At 56.1% G+C, this 17,169-nt stretch overlaps 1 protein-coding gene across 7 annotated transcripts in view; it reads left to right on the forward strand.

The window, feature by feature from the left end:
* ITPK1 (inositol-tetrakisphosphate 1-kinase) overlaps positions 1-17,169 on the forward strand; it is a 162,188-nt gene that overhangs the window by 131,453 nt on the left and 13,566 nt on the right. For all 7 annotated transcript variants that reach the window (XM_086363165.1, XM_086363166.1, XM_086363167.1 and 4 more), the window contains 3 exons: positions 8,687-8,785; positions 9,078-9,118; positions 12,894-13,059. In XM_086363165.1, coding sequence (XP_086219291.1) covers positions 8,687-8,785; positions 9,078-9,118; positions 12,894-13,059 — 306 coding nt within the window. The remainder of the gene's footprint in view (positions 1-8,686; positions 8,786-9,077; positions 9,119-12,893; positions 13,060-17,169) is intronic.

The following is a 17,169-nucleotide window of genomic DNA, read 5'->3' on the forward strand; positions in this document are numbered from 1 at the left end:
TGGAAACTTTAAGAAGACAATCCAGGATCCAGCCACTGTGCGCAGTGCAGGCTTGGTGGCGGGCTCGGTAGGTGAGGTGGGCAGAACACCAGGAATCCAGCAGTGTGTGGTTAGAGCAGCCACAGTGGGGAGAAGATGGTTCAGAGGTGAGAGTGTCAAGAAGGGGGTTCCTTGGTTAACAAACCCCAGCAGCTAGGAAGAAACCCCAGCAGCTAGGAAGAAACCCCAGCGCTGGGCCACTGATTTTGTTCTGTCTGTCCCAGGGGATCATCCAACCTTGATCCTGGGATGGGTTGTGTTGGGCGATACAGCTGAGGCCGATATTGCTTCCCAGACCCTTGGGGTGGGACTGCTCCTCCCAGAGGAAACTGTGTTAAGGAACTATTTCATCATTTAAATCTGTTGTTGTTTAGTTACTAAGTCATGTCTGACTCTTGCAACCCTATGAACTGTAGCCCACCAGGCTCCTCTGTCCATGAGATTTCCTAGGCGAGAATACTGGAGTAGGTTGCCATTTTCTTCTCCAGGGGTTCTTCCCAACCCAGGGATCAAACCCACATCTTCTACATTGAAAGCATATTCTTTACCACTGAGTCACCAGTAGATACTATTGCTCTTGTTCTCTTTTCAGTGAGGAAGCTGAGGCAGAAGTAAAGTTACTTGGCTGGGATCGTGCAGCTGATACGAGTTGGAGCCAAGATTCAAACCCCAGGCACACAGGGGCCTGGTGAGCCCACTGGGGGGCGGGGGGAAGGGCTCCTACCAGGTGTGGGGAAGGTGATGCTTAGAGGAGGGAGGTGGCCTGACCCAAGGCTTGGAGGACAAGCCAGAGCTTCTCATGCCGAGAAGGGGCTAGAAGGTGCTTGCAGGGCTGAGGGCCCAGTGTGTGCAGAGGATCCAGGGCCTGTGAAATCAGTGTGTTAGGCTTAGTTGCCCCTCGGCATGTGGAATCTTCCCAGACCAGGGATCGAACCTGTGTCCCCTGCACTGGCAGGCGGATTCTTAACAACTGGACCAGCAGGAAAGTGCAGGAGCTGGCTTCTTTAGTGGGTAAAGATTCCACAGTGCTTTTTCCTCTTCCTTGCAACTTCAGGAAGTAGACAGGAGTGATTAATCATGACCGTCAGTCTACTACTGATCAGGAACCCAAAACCCGAAAGGTTGGGTCTTGCCCAGGCTCAGGGGAGAGCTGCTGGAACTTGCATGCAGGTCTCTGGGCTTTTGCTCCCTGGGTCATGCATGGGCCTTGCCCGGGGCTTCCCCCAGCAGCCTGGGTCTCTGTGCCTCGTTCCCTCTGCCACGGGGCCGGTAGGCCCCAGAGTGACCTGTGTTGGGGGTAGGACCACTCACTACGTCATCTGTCACCCTCCCTCATGAAAGTTCTGCCCAGGTTTCTGAAAACGGGGCTCCCCAGGGCTGGAAAAGCATGATCAAGACCCCTCATTGCTGGCTCCCCAGGAAACTCGCCCATGGTCCCTCTGAGGAGCAGCGTGGCTCTGTGGCAAGAGACAGAAATGCTGATTCCAGGGGGCCCGGACCCCCAGCTCCTGGGCCCGTGACCGCAGAAAATGATTTGTCACAAGCCCCAAGCCTTATCATGCGTGAGAGATGATCAGCCTTGTCTACGGTGGAGGAAAATTGGCACAAACATAAATGTCTGACCTGAGGGGAAACGTTGACAGTTGGGTGACCAGGAAATGCAGACTCACGGGAAAATACTGGTGGCAGGAGCGTTCAGTGGAAAACAATTAAAAAGGAAAGTCCAGTCACGGTTATAGCAAAGCAGATAAACAAAGTGCTTCTGCAGGCGAAAGTCCTCCGGAGAAGCCAGTGGCCAGACTGAGCGGGGTCAGCTGTGAGGGCTGTGTGTTTTCAGATGGAACAGACTGGGGGCGGGGTGGGGCGGGGCGAGCCTCGGGGGAGCGGAGTGTGAGGGCCCGGCAGTGGCCAGAGGGCCGGATGCCGGCAGGCTGGCCCGGAATGTGGGTCAGCGGCGCCCAGGCACGTCAACCACGGACTCTGCATCCGACCAGATGTGGCTGAGATGCCCGAGGAGCCGGCCTTGTGCACAGGGTGCCGTTGAGGGTCAGTCCGTTCACTTAGCAAGCCCCTGCTGAGCGCCTACTGTGTGCCTGCAGTGTTCTAGGCGCTGGGCCCACAGGGGTGAAAAAATGCACCGGTCCCTGCCCTCATGGAACCAGCATTCTAGAGAGAGGGAAACAGAGCCCTTGAATGTAGTGACTGCTCTCCCGACACGTGCCAGGCGGGTCCTCCCTGCTGCCCAGGCCCACGCAGCCAGCTCCAGGCCCCGCGGGCTCTTTCCCTGGCCTGTCTTCAGCTCCTCTTGTCTCAGCACAGCCCTCACTCGTGGGCGTCGTTCTCTGGGGTCCCACCCTTTGTGGAAACGTCAGAGGATTCCAGCCTTTGTGTGTCCTCGGGGACCGTCCCTACCCCCAGGCTTTGTTTCTCTCGAGTGTCATCTGGAAGAAATGAACTGAGGCAGAGTCCTGTCACAGCTGTCCCCAGGCCCTGCCCTGCCCTGCCGGAGCCCCGCCAAAGCTTCCTTCACAGCCTGGTGCCAGCACCATGCTGGACACAGCCAGGAAGCCATGGAGGGGGAGTTTCTGTCATCCCCAGAAACTGGACGTGGGCCACTAGTTACGATTTAGAACCTGCCTGCTTTCCTGTCGGCCGCCCAGCTGGCCTCGCTCAGTGTAGTAAGAGAAATCACCACTGCTGTTATGTGCCAGGCCTCCCAACAACCCTCTAGGGAGGCCTTGTTCCCATTTTACAGATGAGAAGAGCGAGGCCCAGCACTGTTTGGTCATTCGCCAAAAGTTACAGCTAGTTTACCCCAGATTCAAAGCCAGGCTTCAGAGCTGCACCTTCAAAGTGCCATCTCTGCCTCCCCCGGTTGTCCTCTTGTGGCACCTGTTCATCATTGTCTTTGCTCCTCTTGCTGGTTCTGTAGCATCTGCCCCCAGTGGCCTGGGAGCGTGGCCACCTGGCACAATGGACAAGGTGAGGATGTGACTCGGACACCTGGGTTCTCATCCTGGGCCTGCCCATGACTTGTGCGTGACCTTGAACTCTTCTCTTTCCCTTTCTGGACATGATGGGATTTGCCATCTCCCAGGACCTCTGATTTCACACTCTCTGATGAGGGTGGCGGACAGGGAAGAGGGGGGTGTTTCAGGTTCCCAGGGGCTGCTGCTTCAGCTCTTAACAGAACACAACCCACCACCTAACTAAAAAAAGCTTCCTTTCCAACTCCCATCCAGAAATACGATGACAGATAAATAAGTAGCCTTTTTCAGGGAACCAGAAATAGCCTCCTGGGCTCCCAGTGCTGACTGATAGGAAGAGTCTTTATGCTATTTGGGGGAGAAGAGCTGCTGGCACTGTTGGGATTTTCCTGGGGAGTGGGGGGGCAGCTGCAGGGACTGCTGCTGTCACCGACCCTCACATGGGATGGAGCCAACGTGTCCCGTGCCACCAAGATGCTGGCTCAACTGCTGTAGGGCTCGGCTCCTTCCTCAGCTCTCCCATTCAGGTGACCTCTGAGTCCACAGGCTAGACGGATGTCACCATCCTCCTCTCCAAGGCTGGGTCAGTGTGTGTGCCCAGGGGGCACCGTGTCCTCAAGCAGGGCCTTTGCAGCGGCCGTTCTGTCTGCCGGGAGTACGCGTGCCCCAGATGCCTGGCCTGCCTGCTCATCTTCCCATGTCTGGGCTCCGCAAGGCACTTCCTGGGCACACCCCACCTCCACAGGCACCCCCTCGCGATCCCCAGGTCACCCTCCAGCCCCATTGGGCTGTCTGTTTTACTCCTCCATCTGGCTGTGGCCTGGTCCCTGCACCTGGAGCGTGGGCTCCATGAAGCAGCGTGGCTCATGTTCCTTTACTGCTGCATCTTGGGCTCCTAGGATGCAACACGTTTTTTTTTTGTTGTTGTCGTTGGTGACTGGTGGTTGGAAACCAAAATAGGAACAGTTGTAGTTTCTAATTATTGCGATCTCACAGGCGTCGCGGGATGGTTTTAGCTACAAGCTGCCAGAAATTGGGTCAAGCTACAGTCATCATGGTCTACGATCCGTGAGTCTAGAGGTGGGACAAGGCCCGGGTGTGGAGCAGCCAGCAGCCCAGCGAGGGACACGGGTCCCTTCCAGCCTCTGCCCTGTGGGGCTCAGGACTGCCTTCCCTCAAGCCTGACCCGTCAGAGGGTGACCGAGCTTGAACCGTGGGGCTTTCAGGCAGCGGGACCTGGATGGTCTCCAGTCCTGGGCCCACCCTGGAGAGGGCGTGGGGTCAGCAGCTGGTCATGCCTGCTGCTCAGGGTGTGGTCAGCCAGCTTCAAGTTAGGATAAAGGAAGAAGAATGCGACACTGTGCATGGCCCCCTGTCCTGATGACTCAGTCCTTTGTCTTCTCTGCTGGGTCCTGCTACCACCTCTGACACCAGAGCCTGAGATTCCAGAAAGGTGGGGGGTGTCTGGTCTAATGCTTGCTGTGGCCCGTTCATTAGGAATGTCTCGTCTCTGCATTTCATCTGGACCCCAAACATCTCTGGAGGAATGCTGCCCTCGTCCTCCTCTGATTCACCCAGGACTCAGCAGGGTTGATGGTGGGGGACGGGACTCTGCAGGTTTGCTGGAGAACTGAAGGAGACACTGTACCTAAAGCATTTCTTCAGCCCAGTTTCTTGCACAGGCCAAGTGTTTGCGCCCGATGGATCTCAGCTGCCGCCGCTGGGGTTTTTTCCTTTTTTTTTTCAATTGGTATAATTCACGTACCATAAAATTCACCTTTTTAAAGTGTAGATACAGTTCAGTAGTTTTGAATATATTCAGAAAGTTGTGCAACCATCACAACTATCTAATCCCAGAACATTTTCATTGCTCCAAAAAGAAATGGACCCGCCTGCAGTCACTCCCCATTCCACCTGCCCCCCAGGCCTTGGCAGCCGCCCGTCTCCTTTCTGTCTCAATGGAGCTGCCTGTTCGGGACATTTCAGATAAATGAAGTCATGTATTCTGTGGCTTTTCCAACTGGCTTCCTTCAACTCAGCATGATGTTTTCAAGGTTCATCTATGTTGCAGCATGCATGAGAACTTCATTCCTTTTTAGGCCTGAATAATATTCCATTGTGTGGCTATGTCGCCTCGTGTCCACCAGCTCATCAGTGGATGGACACTTGGGTTGCCGCCACTTTCTGGCTGTTACGAATAACACTGCTGTGAATATTCCTGGACAGGCTTTTGTGTGGACGTGTGTTTCCGTCCTCTTGGAAACACCTAGGTGTGGACTGCTGTGGACCTAGTTCTGTGTGAAGAACCGCCAGAGTGTTTCTCAGAGCAGCTGGACCATTTCACGTCCCCACCAGCCAGTGTCAGGACACTTTTTCCTGTCTGTCTTACTGGGTTGTAGCCAGCCTCACACGTGTGGTTTTAATCTTCATTACTCTGATGCCTCATGATGTTGAGCATTCCTCCCTGTATTTACTGGCCATTTCTGTGTCTTTATTTTGAGAACTGTCCATTTTGGGCCCTTGGCCCATTTTTAACTTGGGTCACTGGTCTTTTTTATTGTTTGGTTGTTAATAGTTTTTCATGTATTTTGGATACTAGACTCTTGCCAGATACATGATTTTCAAATATTTCCCCCCATTCTTTGGGTTGTCTTTTCTTGATAATGTCCTTCGAAGCACAGAAGTTTTAAATTTTGACGTCAAATATGTCTATTTTTACTTTGGTTGCTTGTGGTTCTGGTGTCTAAGAAACCATGTCTAATCCAGGGTCATAAAGACCTACACCTGTGTGTTCTTCCAAGTGTTTTATAGTTTTAGCTGAAATGCTTTTGCTACATCTCTTGATAGGATTGTGTGAGTTTTGTCCTTTTATTCTATTAATAGGAGCAGGCACTTTTCTGCTAGGGAGGCCGTGGTCAGTAGCCTGAACTTGGGATCCAGCTGCCCGGGGGTGAGCCCCCCCAACCGTACCCCTTACTCACTGTGTGACCCTGGACAGGGAACTTCACCCCTCTGTGCCTCATTTCCCGTATCTGTAAAATGGGGGTGACAGCACCTCTTTATGGGCTCTCATGAAGGTAAATGATTGTTTTGCAGACTACGTGGAGCAGTGTTTGGCACGTTAACAAGTGGGGCTTCTTGACTCTTGGCTGTTAGCCATGACATTAGGTGGAAAGCTTTGATGGCCTGGGGTGGGGAGGGCATTGAAGGCGAATCTATAATAAAAGCCTAGACAGCGTACTAAAAAGCAGAGACATCACTTTGCCGACAAAGGTCCGTATTGTCAAAGCTATGGTTTTTCCAGTAGTCATGTATGAATGTGAGATTTGGACCATAAAGGAGGCTGAGTGCTGAAGAATTGATGCTTTTGAACTGTGGTGCTGGAGAAGACTCTTGAGAGTCCTTTGGACAGTAAGGAGATCAAACTAGTCCATTCTAAAGGAAGTCAGCCCTGACTGTTCATTGGAAGGACTGATGCTGAAGCTCTAATACTTTGGCCACCTGATGCAACGAGCTGATTCATTGGAAAAGATCCTGATGCTGGGAAAGATTGAGGGCAAGAGGAGAAGGGGGCGAGAGAGGATGAGATGGTTAGATGGCATCCCTGACTCAATGGACATGAGTTTGAGCAAGCTCTGGGAGATGGTGATGGACAGGAAAGCCTGGCGTGCTGTAGTCCATGGGGTTGCAGAGTTATACATGACTTAGTGACTAAACAACAAGTGGTAAAAGATTCACCTGCTCCAAAAAATCTGGAAGCTCTTAACAGGAGGCCGTCTGTTTGCCTCCAGGAATCTCTGAGCCTTCCCGTGGGAGGGCTGGGGCCAGGATGGGTCCCCTGCCAGACCAGGTGGGTGCTGCCTCAAGCCGACCTGCTGCCACATCCTTTAGTTTGTTTGGCCTGGAGTCTCACACCCCGTTAGGGCCTGGCTGGAGGGTATACAGCAGGGAGCCTTTGCAGAGATCACTGCCTCCCTCCCTGGCCTGCTAGCCCCCCACCAGTGTTTCCACCCTGGCTCTGACTCTGGGCAGGGGATGCAGAAACGGGGCCCCATTTAGATAATGGCTTAGAGCTGAGAGCCAGGACACCCCACCCGCTCCCTCCCTCGATGCTCTGATTTTCCTGGCTTCTCTCTTCCTGACCTGCCATGTGAGCCCGGCTCCTTGTCCTACCCTGGAGGTGACTGTCCAGTGACCTTGGGCAAGGACTGCCTCTGTTTCAGCCTTTGTCTGTAAGGAATGTGAGTGCTCCAAACAGAGGGCCCGCCTCGCTGTCCGCCAGGGCTCCTCCCTCCCCTGGGTCCCCGAGAAACTCTGCCCACCCCAGAATCTGCCATCACTCTGCGCCTGTTTGGACTTTGGACTTTGCTGGTGGGGGGCAAGGAGGGAAATGAAAGCACTTTTAATATACCCTGTGTAATTCTTGGCACTTGCTTTTTATGAGATATGTGAAGCTGGATCTTACCTTGGTTTTAATGTTTTAATGTACTGACCTCCTGGCCAGCCAAGTAGCTAGAAGCTATTGGAGACAAGCCGCTTTATTGTTTGCTTTTGGTTTGGTTTCCAAGTTTGTGGGTGTGTGTGTGTGGGGGTCACCCCCCATCCCACTAACGCTCAGCCTTTCCCGGCCCCTGTGCCCAGAAATACAGGGTGGTCTTACCTCCTGAGGAGCTGGTGCCCTGATTGGGGATGGAGGTAGACAAAGTAGTAATAACAAGCCAGTGGTGCAGTTTAGCAATCCACAGAGAGATTCAGAATGCACTTTATTTCCCCACGGATGGTTTTTCCTGCCTTCACTTGGTGCCTGGCTCTAGGATCGTCCTGACAAGCAGAGCACACCCAGCTTCCAGAGCTTTCCAGAAAACTGAACATGCCAGGAACCCACTGGGTGTGTGTGCAGAGAAGGTGGGCAGCCCCCTGAGCCTGAGGACTTGCGAAAGCAGAGGCGGGGGATCTGGGTGGGGGCTGGGCGGGGCTGGAGTCTGGCAGCCAGCGGAGGTCGGGAGTGTGTGCTTGTCTGTGGCCCATCCATGTGACGGCGGTGGCAGAAGCCCCTCTGTTAGGCACGAGAGGCTCCAGGAGAGGGGTCCCTGTGTGACAGCGAGCCCCTCTTTAATCCCTCCCCCGCCTCAGCGTCTCCTCCGCCCCCACCCCCATAGGATTATTTGCAGACTTCAGACGTGATGTATGCAAAGCCTTCAGCAGTGCGGGCCTCAGGCTAAGAGCTGAAGGGCTGGCGTCATCCTCCGATGATCATTAAGCCAGTACCGTGTATGGAGGGGCGTCTTCACTGCCCCTGGAAAGTGTTCATAGTTGATGGAGTGCAAATTCGAGTCACAAAACAGCATCCTGTTGTCAAGCGCTGTGCGTGCGTGCTCACAAGCCCAAGTGCGGGCTGAAGAGGCGGGGTTGAGTCAGTCTGGTTTTCACTTTGCTTTGATCTTCAGGCTTTGCTGTTATCACGTGTCGGTCTCATCCTTACGGGAATGCTGTTGACAGTAGTTAATGACTGTGCCCTCGTTCCCGGGGCACGTGTGCGCCTGTGTGTCTGCACGCCCACGGGTGACTTCGGGGTGTGGGCTGCTGGATGGGGCGGGCAGCGGTGCTGAGGGGCCCCGTGGAGCAGGCAGTGCTGACGCGGGCTTCTCCTCTGTCCCCAGATGACAGGATCTGCTCGCCACCCTTCATGGAGCTCACGAGCCTGTGCGGGGATGACACCATGAGACTCCTGGAGGAGAATGGCCTGGCCTTCCCATTCAGTGAGCACCTGAACTCCTGGGGGTGGAGGGAGGCCTCGGCCGCCGGTGGAGGGCACGGCCCCGGTCCCTGGGTCCCTGGGTGGTAAGGGCCTGGCCTGGTGGTGACCATCTAGCGCCCCTGAGGACATACGCTGGCCCTGGTGGAGTCAGCCTGTCTCCTCAGCTCCCCACTAGCCCCCTCCCCACCCCAGGGGCTGCAGGAGGTTTTGAGAGTTTCTCTCCGTATCTGCCAGGCTGGGCTTTGTAGGTGAGTAACCTTGCTAACTCCTGTTTTTCTCTCCCCCACCCACAGTTTGCAAAACCAGAGTGGCTCATGGCACCAACTCTCACGAGGTGAGTGGAGGAGCTGACGACTTGATAGCCCCGTCCCCATCCAGCCCCCTGGCTTCCCTGCCCCTGCCTCCCCCGCTCCACCCCCCTCCTTTCAGCTCACAGAGTCTCTCTGGGAGCCTGACAGCCCTGCTGCTGGATCCCACCGCACCTGCTGGAGGCTCAGTACCCCGACTCCACCTGCACCTTAGTCCTCTCCTGTCCCCAAGGCTGGGATGGGTGTGCCTGCCCCCTTTGAGCCCGTGTGAGCCACACCACCATCTGACCTTCCTCTGGCCCGTCAGTGTCGGTCACTTCCTGCTCTGGGCTGGACACAGGCCTGCCCCCCTGCCCCGAAAAGATCCCGTCACTGCCCCCAAGTCTGCAGGTCCCGCTGAATCAGGGAAGGGGGTGTGAGGAGGAAGGGGCACCCGACCTGCTGTGCATGCGATCCCCCCGGCACGTTCATTCTTCTACTCACCCAGTGGCCGTTCACCTTGGGTACTGAGGGAAAGATGCCTGAGATGAGAGTCCTGCCCCAGGGGGGACGATGGGGTCCCGGAGGCAGAGAGCGCCAGCGGGTGTGGTATGGGAGGCCGGGCAGAGGAGGCCTTCTGGGGACAAGAGGAGCCCGTGGCCAAGCAGGGTCTCCGCTGTGTATTTCACCGTCTTGGGGAATCATGACTGGGACGTTGCCTCCAGGGGCACAGCCCAGCCTGGGGACCCCTTTGTGAGGAGTGTGGGAGGACGCCCTGGGCAGTAGAGGTTTGACCCTCCTGATAGGCCCTGTGGGAGAGCCTGTCCTGGGCAGCCCCACCGTCAGAAATGCTCCCCCACGACCTTATGACGAAACGTGGACAAACCCGGCAGCGGCGCCCTGTAGATTTAGGTAGTGTCTTTGTCCCTGGTGTGTATCTATGGGGAAACATCTCTAAACAGATGCGTCCGCGTGGTGTGGTGTATGCTGTGACGAAGCCGAGGGGTCCCTTTGCTTGTGGGCAGGAAGGTGGGGGCAGGAAATCCCCGCCTGCGCCTGAGGTCGGCTGTCTCCTGAGGTCTGGAGCCCTCGTGGAGCCTCCCCGTCTGGGCCTGCCTGGGCTCCGTGCCTGGGACCTGCTCCTGGGCCAGACCCGGGGGTGGGGGGACAGGAAGGCTTCAGAGCAGCCAGACCATGGCCCTGGAACCCACAGTCCCCTCGCCAGCACCGGACCCCCAACCTTCCACCTGACCCGTTACACCGCCGAACAATTCCTCTGTTGGTCAGTGCCTTGGGGTTTTTCAGGACAGAAGGGCAACTGCAGTCATTAGTGTGAGTAGACCATTCAAACGCAGAGCAGGTCAGCCTGCTGGGAGGGAACTGCTTCTGCTGTTGACACAACAGCTCTAGAGTCACTCCCACCGGGGACCAGGTCTGGCTGTGTGCACTGCCAGCTGTGTGACTTTGGGCAGATGACCCAGCCTCTCTGAGTTTCTGTCCTGCCCTTGTAACTGGCGATGTGATGGGTAAGGGAGTTGCCTGTGCTGCTGTGCTGCGGTGGGCTCTGGGCCAGGGAATACTTGATACGTTGTAGCGGCTTCCCGGGTGGCTCAGTAGTAAAGAATCTGCCTGCCATGCAGGAGACATGAGTTCAATCCCTGCTTAGGGAAGATCTCCTGGAGGAGGAAATGGCAGCCCACTCCAGTATTCTTGCCTGAAAAATCCCATGGGCAGAGGAGCCTGGCAGGCTACAGTCCAAAAGAGTCACACGTGACTGAAGTGACTGAAAAGGTGTGGCCAGTTGCCCTGCAGCCTGCTAGGTCATGGCAGAAGGGGCAGGGGTTCTGGGTTGAGGGGACCTACTTCCTCCAGGAGAGTCTTGACTCCATGGGGTCAGCTTGACTTAAGGTGTTTCACCCCTCAGTCCAGCTCTGCGGGTCTGGCTTGTAGTTGTACACATGTGTGCTGTGGCCCCTTCTCCCCTTTCCCCATCCCTGGGGCTCCCCAACCCACTGTGTGCTATTTCTGGGGCGGGGTGGGGGTTCCTCTGCTGGGTGGGCATCAGGAACAGAGCTCCAAGATTGGGCTCTGGAGTGTTGCAGGTTCCCAGGGGGGCTTCTGTGCTCCGGGCCACCTGCCTCCTGGGAGGCTGGTAGCATCAGAGGACTGCCCCCTCTGGTGGGGCGCCCTCCATGGCATGAGCCCAGGGGGGGCCAGGCTCCATCCCACCTCAGGGGTGCCTGGGGATGTTGAGTGCAGTGAAGACAGAGGACACCTCTGTGCTCATGTTTAGCTTTACACAGGAAAGGGGGCTTTCCGATTGGGGTCCTCACCTGGACCCCAGCCTGCCAAGCCCTGCTTCTGATCGCTTAGTCCCTAGCTCAGTCAACCAAAATCAAGACGCTCTGTTTTTATTTTATGTTCATGATTTGATTTCTTGTTTTGGTGTAAGCGCTTGAGTTTGTTCCACAGTGAAATACCACTCCTCCTTAAAAAAAAAAATTGAGCCGAAAGCTCAGAGGACCCCCAAAGCTACCCCATGGTGGCTCCTGATGCTATTTTACAGGTGATGAAAATGGAGCTTAAACAGGGCTTATGCAGCAAGTGCCAGGTATGGGACTTGAACTCATGTCTGGCTCTCTTACTTTCATCAGCAGGCTAAGGAGCTGTTCACTGTGGTGTGTGTGTGCGCACACACGCACACACACACACACATACTTGTTTCCCTGTGATATATACACACACACTTGTTTCCCTGTGGTATATACAGGCACACATTGTGTTTCCCCATCTGGCCTGGATCTCTACCTCTGCCCCACCCAGCTGGGCGCCAGGCACGTTGGGGTGGTGCTCTGTGAAGGTTCGTTGAGAGGCAACAGCTAGTGTGGGCAGCCAGCTATTCAGGCCTGTTATCCCCTCCCTGGGCAGTAGCCCTGGGCAGCTGGTGGCTCCTTGCTGTGGCCCCAAGGACTGGGTGAAACATTCATCGTGGCCCCAGCACTGGCTGCTGGCTCTGGTGGACCCTGGGCAGACCCAGCCTCAGCCCAACACAGGGAGGTTTTGTCCAGTCACCCCCCACCCCCGCCCACCCTGCCAGATCCTCCTGTTGGAGGCCTTTGTGCCCAGAGGAGTCAGGACCCGGGAGTGGAATGTTCCCATTCCTTAAGCACTCGTGTGCATCGTGTGCGGGGCTGGGGGCTGCTGGACCCCATCCCTTCCTGGGCTCTGTCACTTGCCAGCAGCCTCTAAGTGCCTCAGGGCCTCAGTTTCCTCATCTGTAAAAGGGGCATGATGCCCGTGCCCACCTCGGGGCAGGATGTGAGGATGACACCCGGTGACTCAGGTAAGGTGATCATAGCCGGGCCAGGCATGTCATAAGTTCTCAAGAGGCAGCCGTTGTCATTGTACAGGCCTGAACCCAAGGCCTCCCAACCCCTGATCCCTTGTCCTCTGCTTCTTGCCCCCACCCCCTCGGTGCCCCACCTCCCACCGCCAAAGTCTTTGTAGAGGGGTGAGTAGTACACAGCCCGGGGGGCCCGTTCCATGGATACATTGTGAGTAGTGGGATTGTGCAGTGCACAGCCAGCTCAACCTTACATGGCAGGCCTGACGATGCAGGATTTCCAAATCCCCCACAGCAGGAGTGGATGGATGCCCAGGTGTTCTGCTCGAAGCCCATCCCACTCACTCTGGCTTGAGACTCTTCCTGGGGAGGCCTCGTGCCACCGGGCTGGGATGGCCCTTGGTGGTGATGCTCTGGACGGTGATAAGGCCAAGGAGGCGGTAGACTCTGACCAAGCCCTTGGCCCCCTGTCTCCCCAGATGGCCATCGTGTTCAACCAGGAGGGCCTGAGCGCCATCCAGCCGCCCTGCGTGGTCCAGAATTTCATCAACCACAATGCTGTCCTGTACAAGGTGTTTGTGGTTGGCGAGTCCTACACCGTGGTCCAGCGGCCCTCGCTGAAGAACTTCTCCGCGGGCACGTCAGGTAAGCGGGCCTCACACTGTCCGGGATCCCTGCGCTCAGGAGCGCGGCTGGGACACGGCACCGGCCGCCTGTCCTTTGGCACTGACCCTGGTTGCCCCAGGTTATTTCTGGAGGGAGGAGAAGTGATCTGAAGGTTGGCAGAGTTGTGTCCAGTAGGTGAAGAGGTCTTGGAGCATGAGTGGGAAACCCCTGTCCCAGCCAGGTCTGTCGAAGGGGCTCCATGCGCCTCAGCTACCTTAAGCTCGGGGAAGAACTTGAAAGCTTTCTGCACCCAGGCCGCTTCCCGGGGCCCCTCGTGATAAGGAGGCTCACCAAGAACACGCTGGACTGGGCTCTTCAGGGCAGCCAGGAAGGGAGGGGCCCTTGGTGTTTTGAGGGCCAGAGCACTGGCTGCTTTACCGTGTCTCCTTTCTCCAACTGGGAAACACTGAGTCACCTGCTGCCTCTGCAGCCCCTGAGGTGGGCGCGAGCTCTGTTAAGAGTTATGCTGGGGGCACAGGACTTGCCAGCTGTGGGGCCCCGGGCGGGTCAGGAGTGGACACGGGTGAGGACCATATTGGTGAGCATATTGGGGACCAGTGAATGATGGCCCCAAGTGTCCCTGAGCTGTCACACAGTGGTGGCCTTTGCGGGGAGCTGCCCCATCTGAGGGTGTCCTCTCGGGAGGCCGAGGGGGTCCAGGCCCTCAGCTTTTCTTCAGCTGCTCACCAGCTCCAGGTGACCCTGGGCTATCACAAAAACTGACACTTAAGGATTTGGTGGTATTGTGGCCGCTCAAGAGACTGCTCCAGTGGTTCTGGAGGCTTCCTCGAGGCCAGTTCTAGGAACCTTTGGAACAGGGGCAGCATCTCTGGAGTAAGCATGGTGATCCCCTGGACGGAGGACGTGGGTCACCCTGGCCTGATTTGCTCTCACTTGCTGTGTGCTTCTCTCTGCGCGGGAAACCCGCCGTCAGCAGGCGCAGTGCCGGGCTGCTGAGCAGACAGACGTGTCCGTCTAAAATCCCTCTGCCCGGGACTGCCTCTCACCGTCCGCTCCTCGTGGCTGCAAGCCACTCCTCTTGGACCAAGTCCAGCTGTTCCCGTCCTCTCTCAGCCATTCTTCCCGTTAACACAACCCAGAGAGCAGACACTTTGGAAGCGTGTGTCTCTCTTCCCTGACCTTCTGAGTGCAGGTGGCTCTCCCTGCCAGGCGGGGCTTTTAGGGCCTCCACATACCAGTCCCTACTTCCACCCACTGGGGTGATGGAATGGCTGGGGATGGGGGACCAATATCGGGAAGGGTCTTTCTGTATGTGACTGTATATTAGCAAGAAACATTCTTAGCAGTTGTGGGCAGGATAAGGCCAATATTTTTTAATCCTCTTTATATTGTTTCCTGGTTTTTAAGAATGTGTTTAAATCTACAGCAAATATATTAAGGGAAGAATAAGTTTACCTTATGCAATTGTTTTCCTTTTTTCTTATTTTACCCTAAATCACTCCATCTCTTAAAGAAACATACCACCTGGTTTCCTTCCTTTCCACACAATAATTGTCCCCCCCTTTCCCCTGGTTGCTAAGGGCTGGCTAGTTTCTGTCTGAGAACCGCCAGTAGCAGGGTGTGGATTCTGAGTCCTGTCTCAGGATGAGGGCTCCACATCTGTCTTCTCGTGGCCATTCTGGGTTGCCAGTTTACCGTAATATGCAGGCTGCGTGCTCAGTCGCATGCAACTCTTTGCAACCCTATGGACTGTAGCCAGGCTTCTCCATCCATGGGATTTCCCAGGCAAGAATACTGTAGTGGGTTGCCATTTCCCTCTCCAGGGAATCCTCCCGACCCAGGGATCGAACCTGCGTCTCCTGTGACTTCTGCATTGCAGGCTGGTTCTTTACCGCTGAGCCCCCGGGAAAGCCCAAATGTGTTGACCGGGACCAGATCAGTGGAGAAACACAGGGCTAATGGAGGAGTGTTTATTATGCTCAGGGAAGCTGAGTGACTTTCTGTGTATCTATCCCTCCATCCCCAAAGCTGATTCTGTGGCCACCGTCTTCAGGGCATCAGGCCATCCAGCTGGCCTGGGGTTTGTCCTTTTCACACGTGTGCTCTTAACAGAGGAAAATCGCAGAGTGAGAGTGGCCCTTTAAGCTGGAGCAGTTGAGCAGGGGGCTTTGAGCCTCTGGCTGTTTCCAGCCCCCTCCCATCTCTCTGGTCCCTGCTGTCCTGCATGGCAGGCCCTCCAGGCTCCCCGTCCACGCAGGGAGGTTGGGGCTCCTTGAGTGGGATTCTTTTGACCTGCGGTAATTATGAGGACACCACCTCTCCCTCCACAGCTGCTGTGTTCTTTCGGTTTTCAGGTGGCCTTTTGGTTCGCATCTGTCAGCACCTCTGAAGTCAGGTGTGTCTTAACAGCCAGAGTCTTGCAGCTGCCTTGGCTGGAACCGATGTCACGTTTTTATGGAGAGGGTTGAAGCTGGCCTGTGCCAACCCCTGGCCGTGTTTCTCTGTGACGCCTCCCCCTGCCTCTGTCCCCGCCCCCCAGCACAGTGGGAGAAACTTTTCCTTTTCTTTCCCCTGTTGTCTCTGCATCCTGGGCCTTTTTTCCCGTAGGGGTTTGTACATAAAGGAATGATACCAATGACCACGTAGGGCAGGGGTCAGCAGGCTTTTGTGCTGGAAAAGTCCAGAAGAAGCATTTCTAGCTCTGTCATCACTAACGTTGCAGAGTCCCTGTAGACAACTTGTAAGTGAATGGGCGGGGCTGCGTTCCAATAAACCTCTATTTACAGTCGCAGCTGGCGGGGCCAGATCTGGTGATCTCACCATCAAGAGCCCTGCAGGTGTAACAGAGGCTGTATCTCCTTGAACCTTCCACGTGCCCAGCCCGGTGCCGGAGCTAGGATCCAGCAGGGGACTGGATAGTCAGCCAGGTGTCCTGCCCAGATTCTAGTGGGAGAAACTCCACGGGGAAGAAGTCGTGAAAGGATGAACTGTGCACAGATGAGGGGCCCCGGAGGAAGCGGGGGGTCCTGGGACACCGCTGGATGAGGGGGCCACTCGAGCAGGGCAGCCAGGGCCAGAGGTCTGGGAGGAGACGTGGACCGCTGTCTGTAGCCCCGTGACACGCTGCCTGCCCCCTCCCCCAAGGAGACATGTGAAGATGAAGCAGATGAAGCTAAGAAGCTATGGCCGCAGCTCACAGCTGCACTACGGAGTCGCAGGGATATTTGGGGGCTAAACGTGTGCCCTACTCTTCCTCTTTTGAACCTGTTTTCCTCATCTGTAAATTGGGCACAAAAACCCATATTCCTCTTATTGTCTCCCTTCTCCTGTGGGCATTCATGGTGGTTCTTCACTGGGCTCCATGTGTCGCAGGACTAGCCCGGGAACAGAGAAGGGACGAGCTCCCCCCGTCCAGGGTGCTCCTGTGATCAAGGTGCAAGGGCCCGGCCAGGTTTATCAGCAGGGGATCTTGAAGCTGCCCAAGAAGCTGGTGCCAGGGGATGCTGCAATCCTGCCTGACCTATCTCGGCTTCCACAATCTTCCTGGATCACCAAATGGCTGGAAGCTGCTCCCTCTCCACCTGGGCCTGCTCAAGCTGCATGTGGGGAGGGTTCTGAGCCAAGGGCAGCTCCCATCGCCCTGCTGAACAGTCCTCTGGCTGGAGCCCCCAGGTCAGAGTTAGCCAGGAGGAGAAACAAGTCCCCTTTGAAATGGTCCAAGCTTTGGATCTTGCCCCAAGAAGCTGCCGGGTGACGTGGTCTGTCCAGTTCAGTGGGCGCTGGGTACACCCCTCTGAGCACCCAGTTCTTTCCCTTCCTGGCATAGCTAAGCATCCACGTTGTTCTCTGTGGCTTCCAAGTCTCCCTGAACTGGCTGTGTCCACTTGCTCTGGGGGGCCTTTCTCTCCCCAGGCCTACTCTGCTACTCTGGCCATTGCCCTTGGGTCCCACTGGGTGGGTGGGAGGTGCCCTGAGCTCAGCGGGGCTAGGCTGGGCTACAGGCTGAGAAGGTGGGCAGTACCTGCAGAGTCTGGAAGGCCCACCCCAACTGCTCAAGCCCTGCTCTGACCTCTGGCCCATGGGGCTTGCTACCCCCAAAGTCTCAATCTTCTTGCTTGTCGGCGCTCA

This window comes from Bos grunniens, chromosome 21, assembly GCF_055505025.1.
Source record: "Bos grunniens cultivar Pamir isolate PY7600 chromosome 21, Bosgru_T2T1.0, whole genome shotgun sequence".
In the NCBI taxonomy this organism is placed as follows: Eukaryota; Metazoa; Chordata; class Mammalia; order Artiodactyla; family Bovidae; genus Bos; species Bos grunniens.